Source organism: Populus alba, chromosome 19 (assembly GCF_005239225.2).
Source record: "Populus alba chromosome 19, ASM523922v2, whole genome shotgun sequence".
In the NCBI taxonomy this organism is placed as follows: Eukaryota; Viridiplantae; Streptophyta; class Magnoliopsida; order Malpighiales; family Salicaceae; genus Populus; species Populus alba.
Genome location: NC_133302.1, coordinates 14,360,438 through 14,386,678, shown reverse-complemented (window position 1 = coordinate 14,386,678; position 26,241 = coordinate 14,360,438). Strand labels below are relative to the sequence as shown.

The 26,241-nt window shown below is 34.5% G+C and overlaps 1 protein-coding gene across 5 annotated transcripts; it reads left to right on the top strand.

The window, feature by feature from the left end:
- The first annotated feature begins 14,844 nt into the window (after positions 1 to 14,844).
- On the top strand, positions 14,845 to 21,746 carry LOC118028869 (potassium transporter 2). Of its 5 annotated transcripts, XM_035032600.2 has the most exons (11): positions 14,845 to 15,180; positions 16,011 to 16,212; positions 16,759 to 16,863; positions 17,063 to 17,297; positions 17,405 to 17,650; positions 17,741 to 17,794; positions 18,803 to 19,063; positions 19,292 to 19,344; positions 19,441 to 19,558; positions 19,846 to 20,100; positions 20,430 to 21,746. In XM_035032600.2, exons 3-11 carry the CDS (start codon positions 16,825 to 16,827, stop codon positions 21,548 to 21,550), a joined length of 2,382 nt encoding a protein of 793 aa, XP_034888491.1. In that variant the 5' UTR covers positions 14,845 to 15,180; positions 16,011 to 16,212; positions 16,759 to 16,824; the 3' UTR covers positions 21,551 to 21,746. The 5 variants fall into 5 exon arrangements, with proteins under 5 accessions (XP_034888491.1, XP_034888490.1, XP_034888493.1 ...); XM_035032599.2 differs by lacking the exon at positions 16,011 to 16,212; XM_035032602.2 differs by lacking the exons at positions 14,845 to 15,180; positions 16,011 to 16,212 and adding an exon at positions 15,320 to 15,654.
- Positions 21,747 to 26,241: the final 4,495 nt, after the last annotated feature.

Below are 26,241 nucleotides of genomic sequence, written 5' to 3'. Positions count from 1 at the left end.
ACAAATTCCTAAATTATTTTCCAAGTAATATCTTGTATAGGATTTCACTTTGAGTATCATATCGAACAAGTCTTAGAGTTTACTGAGATTATACAAATTTACAGTATCCATATAAAGCTTCTCTAAGCATGCAAAGTAGTTAGTAATCATGATAAACATTCATTGAATATAGAAAATATCAAATTATGCAAAATCAAGACATGGATTAACAAATAGACTTAAGAGATAAGGTTTTTTTTTCCCTTAATTATAATCAATGTCAACCATATTCTTATTATAATTTTTTTTATTCATCAAACCAATTTTATTTTATATTTTATATTTTTATTTTTGGTGTTTCAAACATAAACACATTATTCTCAATGAAAAAAAAAGAAAAAGAAAAATAATGAGAAGGGATAAAAAGTGCTCCTCTGATTTCTTATTAAATGTTGGTATTAAAAAATGCAATTGTATAACCCATTGAAGATCTCTCAAACTTATGCAACCTACCAAAAAAAAAAGATTAAAAAAAATAGTTAAATATAAAAGAAAACAAATTGGGTTGCCTTCCAAAAAATACTTACAAAAAATGCTTTATTTAAAATTTATAGTTAGACCATTCTCCAAGTTATTATTTAGAATTGATAAAAACTTTTGTGTGATAAATTCACCATTCACATAAGACTTTAACATCTTTCTATTGACCTTGAATGTCTCTTTAATCTTATGCTAAACTTAAATTGCTTTATATGAAAAAACATGAGTCAATTTAATCTTATGTCACAATAAATGGTCCTGTGATTTTCCAAAAAAACATTGATCTTGAATTGAATAGTAAAACTTTATATCACACTTTGAATTACCTTCTCAAAATATGCTTATCATGCCATCTTTTTTAGCTTTATCCTTGGAAATTCAAGTATTTTCATATGTATCGTTGCGAAATTCATTCATCTAATTAATTTTCAACATTCTCTTTATCACCTGTAACATTTAAATCAAAATTAAATGTCTTTATTTCATCTAATTAATTTTTAACGTTCTCGTATCACTTATAACAATTAAATCAAAATTAAGTGCATTTATCGCCTAATAAACTCTATATTTTAGCTCCATGAGTAAATGAAATGCTTTTTCATAAACTAAATAATAAGTTGGTATTCCAATTAGTGTTTTAAATGTTGTCTTATAAGCCTATAATGTATTTTCTAACATTCATGCTCATTCCTTTCATGAGATGCTAATGATATTCTCAAGTATGTGTTTCAACTTCTTATTAGACTTAACTTGGCTACTAGGATGATATAGTGTTGCAACATGATGAGTAACTCCATATTTAGCAAGTAAAGATTCAAATTGATGGTTGCAAAATAGCTTCCCACCATCACTATTTATCACTCTCGGAGTGCCAAATTAAAAAAACATATTTTTTTCAAAGAAAACTCATCATAACCCTAGCATTATTGGCTAACAAGGCAGCATCTTCCACCCATTTGAAGATGTAATCTACAACCATAAAAAATAATTCTTTTAGAATACAAAGATGAAAAATGACCTATTGATTAGTACTTAAAAGTACATGTTTATTAAGGTTTTATATCATCATTTTGCACTTGAAGTATCAATAACTCCTTAACTAAAGCATGCTTTTTAATAACAAGTTTGATACTATAAGATACCTTAATTTATGGTAAATGCTCATCTTAAATGCAGGCCTATCACATAAATAAAAGGATTGATTGATGAGTTTAAGTATTAAGTATTGAAAGTGAAAGGACAAAGAGATGGCCAAACTTATAAAAGAGATGCCGGTGCAGTCCAAACCGGAACATTGCTCGGTAATTGAATCATATCTGGAGCTCTAGATCTCGGATTTAGGTCCATTTTATATGGATGGAAAGGTAAGACAAAGGCCTACAACTTTCATGGGAGCCCAAGATTTAAAAAGGCCGTTTTGAAGTCCAAACTGAAGGAACAACGAAGAAGTCCGAAGCTGTCCTGCAGCCCAGACACTATTTAGTGTTCAGCCCATATCTTGAGTTCTAGAAGTCCAAATGACCTCATCTTTTTTTTGTTGGAAAGCTGAGACAATTTCCTAGAACATTCCTGAGGATTCTGGGCAAATTATGATGTTAGCAATGACGTCTTGTTCAGACAAGAAGATAAGAATTGTCACCAAGTCAAGATGTGGCCACCCACTCATCAATTAATTAACAAATCAATAGTTCCAAATTTTGGCCTATAAAAGGAGGCACTTACCATGTATTGAGGCATCTTGGTTTCCAGATCAAGATCATGCTCTTGCTTTCTCTCTTTGTATTGCTTATGTTTTGCTTTCATTAATATCAAGTTTATGCACTTCATTTCCTTTCCTTTACTTAGTTAACTTCTTTCTCATTTATGTTCTTATCTTGTTCATCTATGTTTCTTTCTTTCATTATGTTTAGCTAAGTTAATTATGTCAAGGTGAAAAGGGTACACTAATGGTGTAAGAATGAGTATAATATAAACTTAACATGGACCTTAACGTTGGATACTAACATGCTTTATATTTGTTATCTTGTTCACTTTTAATACTTTGCTTATTAAATGGTTAATCTAGATTTATGTTGTATAACACTTGGTACAACAAATACTTGGTACTTTCATAGCCCATACTGTATGGTATAACCGACACCTGAGCTATGAAAGGAACTTGATTTGTTGTTAACATAAGTTATAATCATGAATTTCTGCCAACATTTACAAGTATTAGCTTTATTCGAATAAGATAACTAATTTAATCATGTTACCAATTTATAATCTGATTGGAACCTCCTTTATGTGTGGTTTCCAATTGAGTAATAAGAGCTTATATTATACTTGTTTGAAGTACCATTAGTGGATCCTCTAACCTTAACATTTATTTTTATCGTTGTTTAATCCTTACATTAATCTTTCAACTCAAAGTTCTTATTAATTTCTTCCTTCTCTTCTTTATTATTGTTGTTGTTTTTTTTTTTATTATTATTATTATCTGTTCATAAACTCAGTATATAGGCTGGAAACCTGTGACCCGATCTTTTAGATCATTCTCAGGTATAACAACGCCACGTACTGAGTATTATTATTATTATTATTATTACTAGTACTACTATTGTTATTATTATCGTTATTATTGTTATTGTTGCGTTGTTATTTATAATTTATACAATTAACCTCTTTGTGGTTCGACCCCGGCCTTGCCGGGTTATTTATTACTTCGACACTCCTGCACTTGGGAGAAGACATCAAGCTTTTGGTCGTGTCACCTATGAAATCTATTCCTTGAATGTCAAATAATTCAATCATTAAAATATTATCCAAAGAAATCTCATGTTTCATAGAAATATTCCCAACTCACTAATAAGAATCACATAAATTAACATTAACAAAGGTAAAGGAATCCTAAAAAATGGATGTTCATTAAAATCCATATCGAAAAATCTTTGCTCCACCAAAGTGTTCACCCATATTTAATGAATGGCAATATCAGAGTACACTCTATGTCACTTCTTTGGGTACACATATTCTAATTATCTTGTATGTATAATACCGATAAAGAAAAGTTTCCTCTAAAAAATAAGCTAAAGAAAAAATCTTCTTTTGTTGATATTTCATCTTTGAAGGTAGAATTTGCGACACTAAGTAGTTGACTATGCTGGAATTACTATGGAACAAATTGCACAACCATCAAGCTCTCATCAAAAAATGTTTCATTGATTGGCAATTGCTACTCATCTCCCCCACCTTTGCGCTCAATCAAGTTCTCACAATTGGTATTTAGTGAAAGGTAGTTTCAATAGTTTCACCAGTGTGTTCAATGTAGATTATTTTTGTCTCAGCTGTAACATTCTTATTATGATGATTAACTCCACCATTGACGTTGGATTAGATTTTTGAGCGACAATGTGATAGTCAATCACTACATGATTGATCATAGTAGTCCTTTGTGAAAGAATTCTGAAAGTGAAACTTGTGTTTTGAAGGTGTGTCCTTATCATGTTATCTTGAACATCCTTGTTAAATGATAGGTCTGAGGTGATGAATCTGAAGATTCTCCTAGTGTGAAAAGGATGGTTAGTGTAACGCTTTCTGCCTCTTTGTTTTATCTTTGTAGATAAAAAAACATGATTGTTTGCATTTCATGAGTGAGAAAGGAAAAACGATGATTTTGCATTCAATGTTTAATAATCTAGTTTAGTTTGTTTTAGTTTCAAATTTTAGTGCAACAAAATAGACTTTGAGGATTGTATGATTGCTCACAAAAAAAGTATTATATATTGGTTTGAATTTATTGAGTTTTAGAGTGTAGCTTGTTCATCCAATTTTGTTCGCCATCATTCTCTTCAAAACATTATGTTGTTACGTCATGGTTTGCCCATTGCTTTGCATCACTATCAAATGAACACAGTAATCAATTAATTACTGGAAAATATTAAATTTTGATGAGATCTAAAGCCTTGTGCTCTAGATTTTCAGTATGGGGCCTCTCAGGCTTAACAAGATTCTAAACTCAGTTTCTGTAATTCAGTAGATTATAGTCTTGCATTTTCAATCTGTTGAGTTTGTTTGCAAAAGATCACTCTTTCTGATGGATAGATCCAAATCATTAAATAATACACACTTTGTTATGTACTACTGAATTCAGAGTTAAGAGTTACTGACATTTTTTTCCCTTTGCTAGAGAAAGGACCCCTAATCTTCAGAGTACCTAGATCCTAAAAATAAAGGGCCTTATTCAAGCCATGTTATTCTCCCAGACGTTGATAGAGATTCTCTTTCTTGTCTAGTAAAGGTATAGGTGCTTTATTCTTTTCAAACTCTGGTGTATCTATAAAGTATGTTGAAAGGTGCTATTTTTTAATTTTTTATATTTTTTGTATGTAGATATATGATTCTCTAGAGTCTAAATTGAAGCTAAATGATGTTTTTGAATTTGTCGGGGTCTTCACTTTTGATTCTAAGCTTCCATCAGAGAAGGTTGATCAGGATGAGTTCTCTAATGGTCTTTGCAATGATGTGTTTGTCAATTTCCCACCCAACAAGGTATTGACTCCTGTTGATCTAACTAGCTTGCTTTTCTGTATCTACCAACATTCTAATACTAGCAGACATTAGAATTTGATGATGTTGCCACAAATTCTGATTAACAAACTGATTTTTTTTTATCCAATCTTATTGAATCTGACTACTTCACATGTTACATATACACTTCCATGAGATACTATGTGTGGTGCTTAAGTAATTTATCATTTCGTTGCCAAATTTCTTGTTGAAATTGTTTTGTTTATTGTCTCCACATGATATCTGATTTGCAACATGTAGTTACATTAGTTACCTTTTTTTTTTGTGCAGGTGCCACGCCTCCATTGTGTTATTCATAGAAAACTCATAGTCTATGACTTTTTGCAGAACTCCCCTCTGACAGACGTGATTTATATGCTTTTTTTTTTTCCTATTGTACTTAATGGGATTCTTGTGTATTTCTAATCATACTATATCATACCTATTATAGACGTGTTCTGAATCATACTTGTCTTTGATCTTACAGCCAAAACCCTATTTAGTCAAAGAGGCAAGGGAAGCACTATTGAGGCATCTCACATCTATTCTTGGTAATGATGGGGTAGCAGCTCATTTCATGTTATTGCATCGTCTGTCTAGGGTAAATGATTTTCTTTCATTCTCACGGTTTCAGTGTTTTCCATATCTTTTATGGACTTATTCTCTTCCCACATCTAGTAATTCTGGCCTGTAAAGTAATGAAAAGGTATTTTTGTTAGAGAAGGTATATCTATAACTTTGAGGATGGGGTGAAACTCAATTAGCAAACCCTCACTCTTTTCATTTTGCTTAATAATATTTTCATTAGATGTTCATTATTTATTTCCTTTTTAGCTACTTATTATTTTTTATGCAATTGGTACTTTATTTGTTCTTTTCAAATTCTTGGTTATGATATGATCTATTATGTGTAGGTTTTGTTTGATGTTTGGTTTGATGTTTAAGATAGTTTATTGGAGTGTTAAATGGCAAATTAAAACATATTTTAACATGTTTTAATGATTCTAAATGTTTAGTAAAGGCTTAGTGCATAATATATTAAAAAGTGGTATTTTGTTTTTTATGTTACGTTATTCTTATTGGTTGACCGGGTTTACTTAATTTAAATGCATATTATTTATGGTTAATAATGTGAAAAATAGCCACTAAAACAATGTTGAAAGCTGGTTTTGGTTGATATAGAAGATATGGACTGTGCTTGTTATTTTACTTTTGATTTTATGTTTCTTATTGTTTACATGGTTCAAGCAAGTTGTGTTGAGCATGCTTAAGCTAGGGTTGATAAGTTTAGGCTATTTCCTAGCTTCTTAAGGCTTGTTTATGGGCTAAACTCTTGCTTGGCAATTCTAGGTTTTTCTTAGTTTTTGGTTTGACATTCATTAGATGAACATTGCCTTAGGTTTTTTATTTTTATGTCTGTTTTATTGTTTGTTGGCTTTTACATATGCAAGTATGCTTGTTGATCACTAATCTGGGATCTAAAAAGCTTAAAAACATTGAAATCTTGGCACTTGATCTTTGATTCTTTGTTTTGTATTTTTTTTTTTATAAAATCAAATAATTATGATATTTGGTTGTTTATTGTGTTAATCTAACCCTAAAATCTTGTTTGAGTGTTGCTTTTACATGTCTTAATGCCTTTAATTTGACATGATCTGGTATGGAATGAAATTCATGTTGTTAGGTTCTTCAACATGTTCTTCGTGTTGTTCATGAATTTCCAACAAAAACCTCATGTTTAATCTTCACTTGTTTTGTTTTATTTCTAGGTTGTGTTTTTGTTCTTAGGCCTTGGGCCATGAATCCTAACACAAGTGGTTGGGTTGAGCATATTCTAAGTTGTGTTTGTAGGCTTGGACTAGGCTTAAAGGCGTGTTTGGCAAGCCTAGTTTTTACCACATGAAAAATGCTTCTCTTTGTTCTTAAGTTGTGTTTGCCAAACATGACCTTAAAGTATTTTTTAAGCCTCTATTTTAGTTAAGGCTGTGTTTGGTAAATTGCCTTACTAATTTTCTAGCAATGTTTTTTTTGTGCTTTTGCCAAACAAGCTCAAATAATTTCCAAAAATATTCTAAATAAATTCAAAAACCATTTTCAAACTAATTATGGGTCCCTCGTGTATTTTTCCAACAATTTGACCTAATAACGAGTTATAAACTTACAATAAAGATACTGACCTAATATTAAAAATACCAGGTTTTTCTCTAAAATTTCAAAAAAAAAATTCCTTATTTCAAAAATACAAAAATGTCTTTATTTTTTAACAATTTTACCTATATCGGGTTGTAAACTAACACTATAAGATACTGACCTTATATTAAACATATAATGTTAAAGAAATATAGGTCATGTGTGCATGTCCAGGTTGAAATATAGGTCACCGAAAAGCCCAAATCCATATATAAGCATCGATTTCGACAAAGAAATATTGAAGATAAAGAATGCAATCTCCATTGTGCCCACTTCCAAGAGGTCTTGGACTCCTTGGAGATTAATATGTTTCACATCACTAGTTTGCTAAAAAAAATGCTCTAAAACATCTTTGGTGAAGGCCTATCTAATTAGCCTTTGACCTTTGCCCAAACTTAGATAACAATTCATCCTAAAGAAAGGATGGATGGATAGGGTTAGGAATCCCAATGTAATATAGCATTTATATAGTCAACAATACTTGCACTGGTAATGAATCTCACATAACAAATCTTATAAGGAAATTTATTATGATAAGATAACAATGTTAGAAGCAATAGTATGGGCTATCAAGGGTATGGAATTGTATGATTCCATATAAGCCAGAAAGATATGTCAAGTTCTAAACGTGGTTGTACCAAAAACATTCCATATACCCAAGTTCATAAAGTATACCGGAACTCAGTGCTCTACCACTCAATTCTTAGTACTATAAGATGGCTGAAATAGTGCATGATGAAAAATTACTAATGCACTTCTTTCAAGACAATTTGAGTGGGTAATGTTAAGTTAACACATGAGACTAGATAGCATAAGGATTCAAAGATGGAAAGACGTCATGAATCCTTTCATCAAGCAGTATAAATACAATATGAATATTGCTCACCTGTAAGTGTCATGCCAGCTTCGTCGAATATAATATTAACATATGTAAGTCTTTTAAGAACAAGTTCCTATAGTTAATCAAAGCCGGATGGATAACATTTAATGAGACTTCAAACATGAATACAAATTCACTACCTAATTATACTATGGGTAGCAGATCCATAAATACATTGGAGACTAAAAGCCCGAGGAACTTAAAGGTGTCCCTGAATAGGATTTATAAAATTTTGGTAGAAGCTAGATACAAAAAGGGTAGTTATGAAGACAGGTTAACAAGTAAAGATTTATGTACATTTCACTAAGATAAAGGCCATGTGATCAACCAATGTGAAGATTTCTATAATGAGATGATAAAGATGCCGACTCAATGAACTCTTAGAATTGAAAAGGCAACGAGCAGAGAGGTGTCCATAGTAGATTAACTTAGCAAAAAAAAAAAAAAGTCTACCAGGTACAATTTACTACATATGAATTACCCAAATTGATTATGTTTAAACCTACAATCGCAGGTAAATGAAATTACAAGGCCCTGCCACATAACTATAGGTATTCCTTTTACAGCATGCAACTAGTGCTTATTTTTCAAGTAGAAAGTCAGAGGTTTGACCCGCAGCGGGAGGTGTTTTACCCTAGAAGAACTTGAGAAAAAATGGAAGCTAAAGGGAAAGAAACAGTTGATCTGCTAAAGGAAGTAAATAATCTTGTCATTGAGGAAGAGATCAATGAGTTCCTGAAACTAATGAAACATAGTGAGTATAGTGTCATTAAGCAACTTAAGAAAACTCATGCTAAAATATCATTGTTATCATTGATTTTGAGCTTTGAGCCATATAAGAAAGCTCTATAAAAGGTGTTAAACGAGGTGTATATGCCTCAAGATATCAACCAAGAAACTATAGAGCACCTTATGGGCAGAATCTAGGCCTTGAATTATCTTTACTTCATCAAAGATGAATTGGATATCAATGGTACTTAACATAACAAACTAGTATACATCATAATACGACACAAAGATATCTTGATATGTAAGGTATTGATCAATAATGGTTCAACATTGAATATGCTGCCAAGAAATATGCTGAGGGAGATGTATGTCGATAAATCATATATGAGGCCAAGTATTATGATGGCGAGGATGTATAATGGCTTGCCAAGACAAATAATTGGGACCTTGGAAATAAAGTTGTATGTATTGAATGTGCTACCAAGAAACATGTTGAGGGAGATGTTTGTTGAAGAATCACACTTGAGGCCAAGTACCATAACGACGAGGGTGTATGATAGCTTACCAAGACAAATAATTAAGACCTTGAAAATAGAGTTGTATACGGGGTCGCAAGTGTTCTTAATGGCACTACAAGTGATGGCCATCCATCTTTTTTATCGTATGTTATTAGGAAGACCTTTGATCCACATAACTGAAGTGGTAGTGTTCTCGTTACATTAGTACTTGAAATACATCGTAAATTAGATCCTGGTAACTGTCAAAGATTAAGAAAGAATTTTCATGATAAAAAATACGATTGTACCATTCATCAAGGTAAAAGATTGCAGGGATGGAAATATTCATGTTTTTGAAATAGTGAATCCTAAATGGGTTCCTGAGAGCTTGTTCTTTTAGAAGGCTAAAGATTTCAGAAGTAGCATGAATGACAGTTAATTACTTCTTAAAACATGAGATTTCCTTTGAATTTTTTCCTAAAACCGTAATGTTAGAATGAGTTAATTTGATAAAATTAAAATATGTTGACCAGAAATTAAGGATTCGATATAAGCCCAAGAAGGATGAGTATATGCAAGTTATCATGATCAAGAAGGAAACAATGATGGCAAAAAATGAAGGAAGGGAGTTAAAAGAATAAGAGTTAACAATCCCACTACTCCGAACAACTTTCCCAATACCTGCTCAAGTGATTAGATCTAATAATGAAAGGTTGAAGATAATAACCTCCACATCAACACTTTAAAATGCGAGAACAAGGAATGAGTTTAGGAAACAAAGGTTGAAAAGGAGTAAGAAGTAAGAATGTTTCCTTTGGCGTTTAAAATCCAACATATACCAATGCCTGAGACAAAGAAAGACATAAGAAGTTTCTTTTGGTGTTTAAATTACATAACCTAATTCATATCACAGCTTATGATGACTTACGAGCTAATATTTTGATTATTCAGAAAGAAAAATCCAGGGTGTAGAATAGTTATTACCAAGAAGCTTTTGACAAGATCAATAGAATTTTAAAAAAACCTATCTTTGATAATACCCCATGTGCTAGGAAGACCTCTAATCCTATACTTGATAGTTATAGAAACAACTATGGGATGCATGTTGGGCCAACATGATGAATCAAGAAGGAAATAACAAGCCATCTATTACTTGAGCAAAAAGTTTAATAATTGTGAATCCTAGTATACCACAATAGAAAAGTTATGTTGTGCTTTGATTTGGAGTGCAAAAAGATTTAGGTAGTATATTTTGTACTACACAGCCTAGTTGATATTAAAATTAGATTTGTTCAAATATATTTGTGAAAAGCTCTATTTGTCAAGCCAGATAGTAAGATGGCAAGTGTTATTGGCAAAATACGATGTCATTTACATGACAAGAAAGGCTATTAAAAAAAAGCACAATTACTGACCATTTAGTAGATAATGTTGTGGAAGACTATGAACTATTGAATTTTAATCTTCTTGATAAGGATGTATTAGCAATTGAGAATAGCAGTGAAATAAATGACTGATGGACCATGTATTTTGATAGAGCAATGAATGTATCAAGAAATGGGATTGGAGTAGTGATAATTTCTATAGAAAAGAAGTAGTAGCCTATTTTGGTGAGGTTGTAGTTTGAATACACCAATAACATGGCCGAATATGAAGCTTGCATCATTGGTCTAGAAGTTACTTTAAAGCTAAGAGTTGGAAAACTTGATATTTATGGAGATTCACTGCTAATTATCCACCAGGTGAAAAGGGAATGAAAAACTAAAGAAGAAAAACTAAGGCCATACCAAGATTACCTCTCGAAGTTGGCTAATGAGTTCAATAAATGCTCCAATAATACATGGTATTCTTAAATATTTAGAGTTAGGTATATTGTTGCCAAACATGAAATATTTGTATTCAGGATCCTAAATTTCTGTCCAATTCTGAAAAGCCTACATTTAAACCTCTATTTTTAGTAGCATAGCTATTTGCCTATACCTTTTGACGAATAATAATTGGTTCTTTTGAGTTAGCTTATCTTAATATGATAATAATAACCCTTTTACATCATTCATGTAACTTATCCTAACCTATATATGCATATCTTCTTACTCAAGTCTATAACTCACTAAATCATGTTTGACTAGATTCTCTTTTGATATAGTAAAGTTCCATATATATATATATATATATATATATATATATATATATATATATATATATATAAAAAGGAGTTATAGCACATAAATACATCTTTTTTTATCCTAAAAGGTTCAACTATAGAATAAACTCTAAGTTTATTAAGTTACACTTGGTTATGATTAACTAGTTTTGAAGTCTTTTAAAACATCTTCAGAATATCCAAGTTACTAGTAGGGTTACTCAGTCCTACTTTACAAGCAATAAATGATAAAGGGTATTAAATCCTACAAAAGCTTATGAAAAAAGGCGAGTTCCAATATAAGTTAAAGACCTCAATAATACATGTGAGCTTAGACCTATGTATATCTCACGATACTTCCTATCAAATCCTAGTTGAAGCTCAATCATAGAGATAGAACAAAAAAAATATGTGGGTAACATGTGTTAATAGATCATATACAAGATAAATCATTAATAATCTCACACCTAACCCACAAAACAAGATACTGGAAGAATAAAAAAGCATAATGAAACATCAACGTGAAAGCTATAAGCATAAAAAAAAAATTTCCATAATAAGAAAAAAAGGCTTAACTGCTTAAATCCTTAATGGAGTCACTAAACTGTTACACCAGATATATAAGCAATAAATAAAGTAGTGGTGGTTTAAAATGTAGAGTTTCCAATCATTTTTCTTCAAGGTGAAAACTCAAACAACACCTAAAGGGCACCATATATTTTTAACCAAAGGAAATTTCTGTTAACAAGTTCATGTCAATGTCTTTTTATTTATCTCGATTTCTTGAATTATTGATGAAATGGATCTAAATTAATGCAATTACAAAGCCTAATAAATTAACAAACCATTCAAACATGACTTTCTAATGTTGTTAACATAGTTAATGGGAAAATAAATAGAAGATATCAACTAAGTTAAATAAATTAATAAAAAAATAAAGATAAAAATAACAACAATCAAAGAAAGACCTCATAATTGAATTCATGTCTTGGCATGATGATTCTTAGGGGTCAACATGTGTTTCGTGATGAGATTTATTGGAGCAACAATGTTAACTTTGAAGGCTTACAAAAGAGAAAAGAGGCTGGAGTTTTTTTAAGGGTTTTCCTCTTTATCTTTCTCTCATTTCAATATTCAAGGTCTATGTGTATATACAATGGTGTCTTATATCGATTATTCAAGGGTTTCTCTTTTTGGATTCTTTTTATAACAACATATATCTAGGTTGTACAATCCAGCCAAATGCATAACTTAAACACTCTTATGTAGCCTATGCCTTTTTTCAAGCTCTTTTTTTAACAAATTGATTTTTTTTAGATTAAATTTATTTTTTGTAATATCTTTCTTATATTTTAGAGAAAAAAAATGTGGTGATGAAAATTATCACTCTTCTAAGAATGAATTAATTAAACATCATTTTTTATAGTAGTTAAGGAGGTACGATCCATTCCTTCACTTTCTAAGTTCAAACCTTTGGAATAGTATCAATGAGAATTTATTAAATTCTTATCAACACACCAAACATATGTGGAGGATCACTTAGGGAGGGGACTTGGTTTGTGGAAATCCTTTACCATTGAACAAAAAACCAGAGAAATTAAGCAATGATTTATAAAAGATTAAACTTTTAATGTGGCTTTGGATAGTCATCAAAGCAATTTATCAATTAAATGAGCTTCAGAAAAATATGAAAACTAGATTTCATGGATCTTCTTGTCTCCATTACTATTAAAGTTACTATTAAAGAAAATATTACATAGACTAGGCTGCCACATCATTTATTTTTGACACTCAAATTTTTAAATTTAAAAATCTAAAAGATTGAGTTTTTCATTAAAAAAAAATGTTAAATTTCTTTAAATTTAGCTATTTTGAGAATCTTTGAAATTTTTATACCTTTAGTACTTTTCATGTTCTTGCATTGGTTCGATTTCCACTTAAAAATGGGTTTTTAAACTCGAATTTGGAATTACGGCATGCTCCTTGACTCATGGGCAGCTTGTTTTCCATTTGGAAGGTGAAGTTTCTAAATGTTTCTTGTGTTTTCAAGGCTACCTGTTATTACTTGGTAGTCCAAATCTCATTTTTATTATAAAAAAACAAATGCATTTATACCCGTTTTCATTAGTTTCTTGCTTTATATATTTTTTAATGGTTCTACATTTTAGCCTAAAACCATGCTCATATAGATATTTATTTAAATGTTAAACTTTTTTTTATTATTAATGTGGGTGTTTGAACCAGTTTATACGCACCTCAACTAATTCTACGGGTTTTATAATTAATGACCATATAAACCTCAAGTGGTTCTAAGAGAACTGAAACTCGTGACGAGAGAAACAAACCCAAGACCTGATAGTTAGACCTGATCAGTTAAATTATCTATCAGTATTAATTGTTAAACTTAATTGTTGTTGTCTCTGCCCTTTAGCTTAAAAAGTTTTTACAAAATTATGTTTTGGTTTTGGTTTCCCTGTATTTCAAAATAAAAGTGCAAGAAGAAAAGGCAAGTATAAAATAAATAACAGAATGGGTGTGATATACTATATATGTGTGTGTTTGTTTTAAGCTATAAAAAGCCCATGGAGGATGATAACCAATGATTAATTTTATTCTTTTAATTTCCATGCATTACATGAAGCCCCATTTCAGAGTAGCTCTCCTGTCAATGCTTGGACATATCTTGTTGTCTTTCGTAGAGTTCAGGGAGTTATGATGTCATCAATGTTCAAATGAAGAGGATTTGTTTGCTTTATCAAATTTATATGGGTTCATAGGGCTGTGGCTATACTTTTATAGCCGACACCTAGCCTTTGTTAGGTATGAATTTTAAATAAAGTTAGCTAAATTTTAAAAAATTTATATTTTTAAATTATTTTAATATATTAATATTTTAAAAAATTTATAAAACAATAAAATAAATATATTATTTTAATATATTTTTAAATTAAAAATACTTTAAAAAATAATCCTATCACACAAACAAACACTCTAAACCTTAAACATGCAAGCAACCTAAATTATATGAAATGGGAAAGAGGTTTCTTTCATTAAAATAAATAAATAAATTTTCTTTATCTAAATTAATAGTGAAAAAGGTGATATCATCCGATCTCAAACTCATCCATTGGTTAGATCTAACTTCAATCATAGTGATTAGAGAAAGATGGATTAATTATATTTATTAAGAATTAATTGTTGGATTAGAAGCATTTTTAAGGTGGCTTCCTAATTGAGAGAATCTCTGGGATTTTTACGTTGCGATGTATTGTCCGGCCCACGTTATATTTTGTACGCTTCTGCCATTATTATTTTTACTTTCTTAATGTTCACGTTCACTTCACTACACAGTCTCCACTGAGCAACATTCGCCTTTGTCGGTTGGTCACAGGTTTTGTCCTTTCATTTTAACCTTTCAAATCCATCCAAAAACCCCCCTTACAAATCTGCTTCACATGTTCTAACTCCCTTTTGCGTTATAGATCTTAATTATTTTGTTAAATGGCCAGTTACTATTATATCAAAGCTAGCTAGTGAAGAGCCCCATGTTCATCATTGATAATATCCGTATAATGCATAGCCTGTCAAGGCAATGTGAGCGTTCAGAAGAAATCAAAACGTATAGAGTGCCGTCAAGAAGCTCGAATTAGCTAGCTATATCGTGGAAAACGGAGGTAAATTTGTTAGTTCTATGTATATTTTCTGTTTCTTCATGCAAATATTAATTTCTCCAATGTTAAGTTTACCAAGAAAAATGCGTGTCGTGTATTTACGGAGTGGGGTAGTTATAGATTTGTGAAGACTGAGCTGTGCCAGAAATAGAGGGAAAGTCAGTGGCAAGATCAAGAAACACCCAAAAAGGCTTGAAGAGAGATGAAGCAAACTGCAAATGACTGTTTATCGTATAATAGGCAAACCTACCAAGTGCCAAGAAAGCGGGTGAGCTGGGTTTAATTAGGAAGAAAACATAAACAAATAAAAGCTGATCTTGTCAACGTTTTCTAAGAGCTGATGTTTGCTAGAAAAGTATTTATGAAAGGAGCTGCTGGTGATCATGAATACATTAATTTGAAGATAAATGCCATCCTCAGCTCTTGTTTTTTACTTGCTCACAAGGGTTTGTTCGTCTCTGATGCCGATTTGTGGAGGTTAGTTTTGGTGATGATTTATTTTGAACATGTAAATTGTTCTGATTGGCTTTGTTTCTGTTTTCTTGAATCAGTTGCTAAACCCCTTATATTTAATTAATTAATAGCCATTATAGCAACAGTTCACCTTCTTTCATTATTTTTGCCCCTCTTAGCAAAGCCTAATTCAAAGATTTTGCAAGCAAAAGATTTTTAGAAGGCCTGTTATGGTAGGTCAGGTCCGATTTCGAGAAAAAGGTTTTCTTTCTTGTAATCAACAGACAAAAACATAAAGAAGAGAGAGGGAGGGAGGGAGGGAAACTGTGTGGGGCATATTGTTATACGGTCCTAAATATCGACTTTATTTCCGTGGACAGTTGTTGGTGGGGGAAGTGATGGCTACAAACACGACTGACGTTAAATCACGTGATGGTGCCTTTTGGTTGCCATCTCTCAAGATTCTAAACATTTTAGTGCTCCCTTCCTTTTCCATGTGGAAATATAGCAGCAGCAGCAGCTCTGAGGTCAATAAACACTGTAGCATGCGGTAGTGAGTAGTATATTGTTAACTTTGAGGAGGTTAGTTAAGTATTGTTTTTTGTTGTTTAATCTCCGTCTATCTTTGTCTGTATTGGGCTGTGCTGTTCAATATAAGGCATTGCACTAGCTTTCTAGTTTTGATTAAATTACAAGAAACAGTCAGGTATCAGTTTCTGTCCCTTTTACTTGTTTGTAAGATTAAACGAGTGGGGCTTTAGAAGAGGGACCCTTGTGAATCAATCTCTCTCTCTCTCAATAATTCCGATGTGCAAGTTGAGCTTCAATTTTTTAGCTGATTTCCAAGTTCTTACCAGAAGTTAGGAGGCGGGTGTCACTTGGATGAGTAAACAAAAATTGCACATCAAGATTTTCTCATTTTCAAAGGAGTTTGGTGAGGATGTGATGGAGGGTATGGATGGCGTGTGGGTTTTCCGGAAAGGGTACTGAATGGGACTGCCGGGTGTTAAAGCTTTGATATGCATGGTTGCCCTTTCAATTTTCATTAATGATAAACTTTCCATTGCCTTTACAAATTTCTCTTTCTATTGTACTGTGTTTTCAATCAAAATATATGTTTCCCTGCAGATCTACAGTTAACTTCTTCCAATAGCAGCAAAACATTCAGTGTGAAGATTAAGGCAGCATAGAGCCATGGATCTTGGGCATGGCAAGTGTTGGGATACTTCAAAGGCGTGTAGTTGCATTTTGAGCTCAACTTTTTGGATCTTTACTTTCAGTTGCATTTAGGCATTGCCAATTGGAATTTTGGAATTTAGACCATTTAATATGGCATAAGATCTTAAGACTCAAATTCAATTAAATTTGGTCACTTGATAAGCTTCAGCCACTTGACTTACCTAAGAGTACTGTTTCTGAAATTGCATTGCAGAAGGAATCCTGGAAGACATTGTTTCTTTTGGCTTACCAAAGCCTTGGAGTAGTATATGGGGACTTGAGCACTTCCCCTCTCTATGTTTACAAGAGCACATTTGCAGAAGACATTCAACATTCAGATACTAATGAAGAGATCTTCGGTGTTTTGTCTTTTGTTTTCTGGACTCTCACTCTTGTCCCCTTATTCAAGTATGTCTTTGTGGTCCTTCGAGCAGATGACAATGGAGAGGGTGTGTGTGATCAATTATGCTATTTTTTTGTATCACTCAATCATCAAAATCACTTTATTCTTATTTTGATTAATTTAATATATATATACTTGTGATTTTCCTAATAGGTGGTACTTTTGCGTTGTATTCATTGATCTGCCGGCATGCAAAAGTTAGCCTTCTGCCCAACAGACAGGTTGCAGATGAAGCACTTTCCACATACAAACTAGAGAACGCGCCGGAGAAGAAAAACAGCTCAAGAGTTAAAATGTACCTTGAGAAGCACAAGTGCTTGCACACTGCTTTGCTAATCTTGGTTCTTCTTGGCACTTGCATGGTAATTGGAGATGGAGTCCTCACTCCAGCAATTTCTGGTAAAATTCATTCTAGTAGCACTTAATTACGATTTAGCATCACTTTCATTTCATTGACTAGCATTTTATTCTAAAATATTTTGTTTGCAGTCTTCTCTGCAGTGTCTGGTCTTGAGCTTTCCATGTCCAACAACCATCATCAATGTAAGCTTCTTAGCTGAATGGAGTCAAAGCATGTAAATTTTTTATGCAGAGTCATTAATAGCAGACCATACTCAAACATAAAAATAGATTTATGTTGCCAAACCAAATACATTGGAGAAACATATGCTGTAATGGGAGTAGGTTAATTGTCTGCAAAAACAGCAGACTATTTCATGCTAGTTGATTGTATATAACCGAGTTTTCTGAACCATTATTTACATGATCATTCTCGAGTAGACAAACAGAGGCTTTGGTTTTATGTGGACATGGGACATTTGCAAATGTCACCAAGGTGATTTAATTATTCAGAGTGAGGCATCTGTGTAGGCCCAATGTGAATGATAAAGAACAAGTTGATTGATGGTCATTTTGATTCTGTTGGTGAACAAGTTGGCCTGAAGTTGTGGGACCATTCAGTTGCCCATCTTGTGGTCTTGATTGATGGTCTCCCCCAATATCTTATCCCTTTCTAGTCCTTGTTACAATTTTGTTCTAGGCCATGTAGATAAGCAACTATGCAAGTGAGAATATGAAATTGGTAGAGTAAAATGTTATGCTTATTGTTGCAGAGTTGAAATGGGTGAATTGGAGAAGTAAATAAAATTCCTAAGAAGAACTCAAAGTGATAGTAGCTATCAATATTATGTTGCAATGGCGGAAAGGGACATAACCAATACTATAATAATGTATCGCTGTCCACATTGTTTTTGCTGTTATTCAATAAATGTCTTTCTGAAACGGCTAAGTTCTTTAATATATAAGACAAACTTGGATGTCATCAATAGAGTTTCTTCCTCACTAGAAAGTCAGTAGTTTTGTTTATTTTCCTACAGGAGTATTAGCATTTCCAGTTTAATTTTCATTATAAAAAAAATGGTACATGATGGCTTAGGACATATTCATAATTAAAGGTATTAAGTAGAACTTAGAGATTATTATTTATATGCCATTTTATTGTTAGTCTTATTTCATATTCCAAGAGCACTCATTCTGTCACTCATTTTGCAGATGCAGTAGTTCCAATCACTTGCTTCATCTTGGTGTGCCTTTTTGCACTTCAACATTATGGCACGCATCGGGTGGGATTTCTCTTTGCGCCAGTTGTTGTGGCATGGCTATTGTGCATCAGTGCCCTTGGCCTATACAATATAATCTACTGGAACCCACATGTCTATCAAGCTCTTTCTCCATATTACATGTTCAAGTTCTTGAAGAAAACAAAGAAAGGAGGGTGGATGTCTTTGGGTGGAATATTGCTGTGCATAACAGGTTCTTTGTTTGCCTTTTTCCTGCCTGTGTGTTTGACTGGATACCAATTTTAAGCTCACCCTGTTCTGTGGTTTCTGTATCTTGCTAAGCCAATAATAGAATATCTCATAGTCTTCTTTCCATCATATAAAATTGATGGATCATACTCTAGGAAAGAACTTCTGAATGATTCATTCTTTACATAATTCAGTTACCAAGTACCAATATTCTGTGTGACTGTGTATGCAGGCTCAGAGGCAATGTTTGCTGATCTTGGCCACTTCTCATATGCTGCAATTCAAGTAAGTCTGACACTTTATAGTCTTCCAGAATCTTGTCTGGTCAATAAAGTCAGTGCTCAATGCTGATAAAGTATGCTACTCTTCAAACCGTTTCAGATTGCTTTCACCTTTCTGGTTTATCCAGCACTTATATTAGCATATATGGGGCAAGCTGCCTATTTGTCACAGCATCATGACAACACAAACCACATTGGCTTTTATATTTCAGTCCCAGGTACGTCTTCTTTATTCCTTTCCTAGGAAATTGCAATGTTCAACATGCATGTGATTAATGAAATGCTGGCTGAAGGAAGAATTAGTATTCTGGTAGCAGAATTACTTCGATATGCAAGCTAATTCAGATCGAAATGAATTGTGAGGTTGTAGCACTAGGAGGGGGGGGGGGATCTTGAAAAGAAAATGAAAGATTTCAATTCGTCAATTTCTTCAATGTGCGCTTGTACTTCACTAGTATACATACTTATCGGGGAGAATAAATAATTCCAAAATTTTCTGTAACAGAAAAGTTAAGGATACCAGTTCTCATAATAGCTATTCTTGCTTCTGTTGTGGGAAGCCAAGCGATCATCAGTGGAACATTCTCTATCATAAACCAGAGCCAGTCGCTTGGCTGTTTCCCAAGAGTGAAGGTTGTTCACACTTCTGACAAGATACACGGACAGATTTATATCCCTGAGATCAATTGGATGCTCATGATCCTCTGCGTTGCTGTGACCATTGGATTTAGAGACACAAAGCACATGGGAAATGCATCAGGCAAGTTTCACCATCTAATCCTACCAAGGTTCTTAATTTTATGTTTAATTATAGAGAAGTAAGGTGTACCATTTAACTTTCTAACCTTTAACATATGCACTTGTTAGATTGGAAATTTAAGTTCATTTCTGTTGATACTTGACAAGGACAATGTCAATTTTAAGCTTAAATCTTCTGCAGCAAGCCTACCACTATTTCAATTTGTCAGTCGAACTTCAGCATTAGCCTTATTATATTGCATTATTATTGAAGTTCAACATTGAAATTAGATTAGTACTGAGGGATTTGTTGAACTCGGAGTTTTACAGTCTTGTTCTTATCTATTGCAGGGTTAGCAGTGATGACAGTGATGCTAGTGACCACATGCCTTACTTCCCTGGTTATCATACTTTGTTGGCACAAGCCCCCTATAGTAGCGCTGTCCTTTCTACTTTTCTTTGGCTCAGTTGAATTGCTTTACTTCTCAGCATCACTTACCAAATTCACCGAGGGTGCATGGCTCCCCATGCTTCTAGCCCTCATTCTGATGACCATCATGTTTATTTGGCATTATGCCACCATTAAAAAATATGAATTTGACCTCCACAACAAGGTATCACTAGAATGGCTTTTAGCCTTGGGTTCAAGCTTGGGAATTGCTAGGGTCCCCGGCATTGGCTTAGTTTTCACCGATCTCACCTCTGGCATCCCTGCTAACTTCTCACGCTTTGTCACCAACCTCCCGGCCTTCCACCGTGTCCTTGTCTTTGTGTGCATAAAGTCAGTTCCTGTGCCTTATGTGCCCCCTGCAGAGAGGTATCTTGTTGGTCGTGTGGGTCCTCCAGCACATCGGTCTTACAGGTGCATTGTCCGTTATGGATATCGTGATGTGCACCAGGATGTTGATTCTTTTGAAACAGAGCTTGCTGCTAGACTGGCTGATTTCATCAACTATGATTGGCATCGAGCGCACGGGACTTACTCATTTCCTGAAGACAACGCATCTCTATCCAATGAATCATCAACTGAGTGTAGATTGGCAGTGATTGGAACTGTCTCTTTCTCCAGCATACCACCTTACGAGGTCGAGGAGAGTGTGCAGCCAGCAAGTGTCTCTGGTGGTTTCCCAACAGTAGACAGTGTGACAGATGTTATTGAAATGGAACCCGTTGGGGTAGTAGAAAGAAGAGTGAGGTTTGCTACTGATGATGAGTCTGTAACTCATTCATCAGCTGATATGGATTTTCAGATGCAAGGAGAGCTAGAAGATTTGTCAACAGCCCAACAAGCTGGTACTGCATTTATAATAGGGCACTCGCATGTTCAAGCAAAACAAGGTTCGTCCGTTCTGAAGAGATTGGCTCTTAATTTTGGTTACAATTTTCTCAGGCGGAACTGCCGGGGGCCAGATGTGGCGCTCAAGGTGCCACCAGTCTCCCTTCTAGAGGTTGGCATGGTTTATATTGTGTAAGATTCCAGTGCAAGTAATCTGTCAGCTTGTTTTATATAGAGCTAAACTGAAGAGTAGAGAGAGGAAAAGTGTGCATGTTGACTAACAACTCTTTAGAATTGTAATGATGTGTCATTAACAATCAAATGCATTGTGACATAGAAGAATGAAATTACTCGGAGATTTGTACAATCATTATGATATAGAAAAATGAACATTACCAGAAATTCGCTAAATACCAACGGACATACCGACGGAATTTTTTTTGTCGGTAATTTTCGGCCGAAATCACCGACGGAAAATATTCATCGGTAATTAGGTCGGTAATTACCGACGGAAATAGGCCGTCGGTAATTACCGACCGAATTACCGACCGAAAATTCAGAATTAATGAAAAAAGGTCGGGCAGTGGCGCGGGGGTTTTGGCGGGTGATTTTTCCGACGGAATCACCGACGGAATTAAAAACTGGGGCCCGTACGCGTGATGGGACCTGTTCACCGTCAAACAATACCGACGGAATCACCGACGGATTTGGAATGCCAGATACGTACCGGTGACGTGACCGGTGCACCGTTAAAAATACCGATGGAATCACCGAGGGATTTGAATAGCAGGTCCGTGCGGTGACGTGTCGATTGCCCGTCAGAATTACCGACGGTTTTTGCCGACGGATTAACCGACGGAATACAAACCGTCGGTAATTCCGTCGGCAAAAGTGAATATATGGCCACTCTGCCGACACTCTCCTCCCCCATTTCTCCTTCTTCTTCCTAATCCTAACCCTCCCCCATCTGCAAAATAACCAGCCCCCCCTCGCCCCAAAACAAAAATCTTTCTCATCTCAGCACAACAAGTTGTATTTGTTTTGTGGTCACAGCATCCGTGTTCTGATTTACTGACGGATTTTATCATTTTTTGTAAGTAATTCTATCTTTTAAAATTTTAACATTTAAATGTTAATTTTATTGTTTTTTTAGTATATATATATATATATATTTTTTTTTTAGTAGATGTACATGTTTTATTGTTATTTCTCAAACAAACTTGTAGTATATGAATGTATAATTTTATACTTGTTATGGTTTGTTTTAGATTTTGTAAGATTGTATTTGTTTGAAAATTGTTAAAACTTAATTTGTAGAATTACCGAATTACATGTTGTGTTTTGAAATAATTAAGAGCTTGCTTAATTAATGGGTCCTTTTTATAGAGGTTCGATAGAAGTCATGGATGATCGTTCATGGATGTATCTAGATTCACCTCAAGGATTGCGGAGGATGGATTATTGTAACGGGGTTCAGGGTTTTATTAATTTCGCAACATCTATTCCCAGAAATTTTACTGGAGGCGGTATTAGGTGTCCATGCAGAAAGTGTCAAAATAAAAAGTATCTGCATCCAGATGTTGTAATGATGCATCTTCTACACAAAGGGTTTGTTGAGGATTACGAGTATTGGTATGCACATGGAGAGGTATTTGTTAGTAATAGGAGAATGAGAGAAACGGTGGTTGGGTCAACTTCTAGTGCTAGCAACGTGCATGAAGCGGCAAATGACAACATTAATCCTTACAGAAACATGGTTATGGATGCAATGGGAATGAATCAAGATAATGTCAATCAATGTCCAATCGTAGAAGAAGAACCTAATGCAGAGGCAGCTAGGTTTTTTGATTTGTTGAAAGATTCTGACGAACCATTATGGGATGGCTGCACAAACCACAGTAAATTATCGGCTGTGGCACAGGTGTTCACCATCAAGTCAGATCACGGGTTAAGTGAGGCCAGGTATGACAAAATTATTGATTGGGCAGGAAGCATTTTACCAGAAGGGAACAGGCTCAAAGAGAACTTCTATGCTGCGAAGTCCATGATGAAGCCCCTCGGTTTAGGATACCAGAAAATTGACATGTGCCCTAACTTCTGCATGTTATACTACCTTGAAAATGCTGTGATGACCGAGTGCATGACATGCGGGCATTCCCGTTACAAACCCAGAACTGGCAGGGGGAAGACTCTAGTGGCATATAAAAAACTTAGATATTTCCCGATCACACCAAGACTGCAGAGGTTATTTATGTCACCAAGGACTGCTGAGCACATGACATGGCACCAAACACACGATGTTGTTGATGGTGTGATGGTGCATCCTTCTGACGGCGAAGCGTGGAAACGCTTTAACAGTGTTCATCCGGACTTTTCTGCTGAATCAAGGAATGTTCGACTTGGGTTGTGTATAGACGGGTTCAACCCATTTGGGTCATTTGCTGCTCCCTATTCTTGTTGGCCGGTCATTCTCACAGTTTATAACTTGCCACCGGGAATGTGTATGAGGCCGGAGTTCATGTTTCTATCTACTGTCATACCCGGTCCAAGCAGCCCGGGGCGGAATATAGATGTTTGTCTTCGACCGTTGATAGATGAACTGGCGTAGTTGTGGTCCTCCGAATCTCTGACTTATGATATATCGAGGAAACAAAATTTCCTTATGAGGGCGGCTTTGATGTGGACTATCAGTGATTTTCCAGCTTATGGAATGCTTTCTGGTTGGAGCACGCATGGGAAACTCGCATGTCCATACTGCATGGAAAACGACAAGGCATTCACGCTAGCAAACGGAGGTAAAGCTTCTTTTTTTGACTGTCACCGTCGCTTCTTGCCACTTAATCACAGGTTCAGAAAAAACAGAAAAGATTTCTTTGTTGGTAGAGTTGAAAAAGATGTTGCATCCCCGCGTCTTTCTGGTGAAGAATTGCATCATGTTGTATCAAAGTACGGTGACATTGTGTTTGGCCTTCAATCAGGTAAGCAAAAGTTTCCTGGTTTTGGTTTGACCCATAATTGGGTAAAGCGAAGTATCTTTTGGGAGCTTCCGTATTGGAAGACTAATCTTCTCCGCCATAACCTTGACGTCATGCACATCGAAAAGAACGTGTTTGAGAATATTTTCAACACCGTCATGGATGTGAAGGGGAAGACAAAGGACAACATGAAGGCTAGATTGGATATAGCTTTATACTGTAACCGTAAAAATATGGAGTTGGTTTATGACGAGTCACGGGTTGCAAAACCAAGGGCAAGCTTCGTGTTAGAGAAAAACGCACAACTGCTAGTCTATAAATGGCTTAAGAGTCTGCGTTTCCCGGATGGACATGTATCGAACATATCAAGGCTTGTTAACATAGAGGACTGCAGATTGTATGGAATGAAGAGCCATGACTGCCACGTGTTTATGCAAACACTCATCCCATTAGCTTTTCGTGATTTGTTGCCAAAGGGAATATTGGATGCACTAACGGAGATCAGTCATTTCTTCAGAGATATATGCTCCAGCAAGATGAATGTTGAGCACATTGAGATGCTTCAAACGAATATCATCGAGACACTATGCAAACTTGAGATGATATTCCCTCCTTTATTTTTTGACTCAATGGAGCATCTCCCTATACATCTACCGTTCGAGGCAAAAGCTGGAGGACCGGTCCAGTATAGATGGATGTACCCATTCGAACGGTGAGATATTACAGTTGCAATGGGATTCATATCTTAAAGTATTTTCTATGTTTTTCTTATTTGAAAATACTTGAATTGTACTTCAATGCAGGTACTTGTTTAATCTAAAAAAAAAGGTTAAGAACAAGGCGCATGTTGAGGCTTCGATATCTAGGCCTATATTGTTGAAGAGATATCAACATTTATCTCGTACTATTTCGAACCTCATCTGAGAACAAGAATCAATCGCGTTCCACGGCATGACGATGGCGGTGAAGTGCCTTCCAGTGGGAACTTGTCAATATTCTCCAATACTGGACGACCCACACCTAAAAATGCCGTAAGAGGAAGATATTTGTCGGAAATAGAATTCAAACAAGCACACAACTATGTTCTATTTAACTGTGATGAGCTGAGACCATTTATTCAGTAAGTCTATATATGTGTAATAGTAATTAAACTTTGTCAGTAATATACTGTTAATTATATATTGTAATATCATACACTCATTATCACTTGCAGGCAACATCGACAATATTTGCTCTCCAATAACTCGCAGCTGACCGAATCCCAGATCTTTCAATTACAAGATGAACAATTTGTCACATGGTTCAGAACACATGTAAGCACTATCACAAACTCATTCTAACGTATGCATGTCATTACGAGATTCTCGTTCATTTACCGTGTATTGATGTACATTTAATTACATATATTTACAAGGTTTATCAAATGGGAAGGAGTGCGCCCAAGTCATTGTCTTCACTAAGCCTCGGTCCTGAAAGAAAAGTTAGGTGCTACAACGGGTATTTTGTCAATGGATATGTTTTCCATACTGAAGAATACGGGCAAGGAAGAAAGATATACAACTGCGGTGTTTGTGTTAAGGGATCCACAAGTAGCCAGTTAGAAGTTGACTACTATGGTAGATTAGAAGAGGTCGTCGAACTGCAATATCATAGCGAGCAGAATAAAGTGTTTTTATTCAAATGCTATTGGTATGACACGACGGACAGAGGTATCAGAGTTGATCCGCACCATGGTCTGGTTGAAATCAACTCAAAAGGTAGACTCCGCAACATAAACGATGTCTTTATTTTCGCAAAGCAATGTCAACAAGTTTATTACACATACACCCCTTCATTTAGAAAGGATCGTTCAAGAGTTGATTGGTTGTCCGTTTTAAAAACGAAACCACGGGGTCGTGTCGAGGTTGTTCAG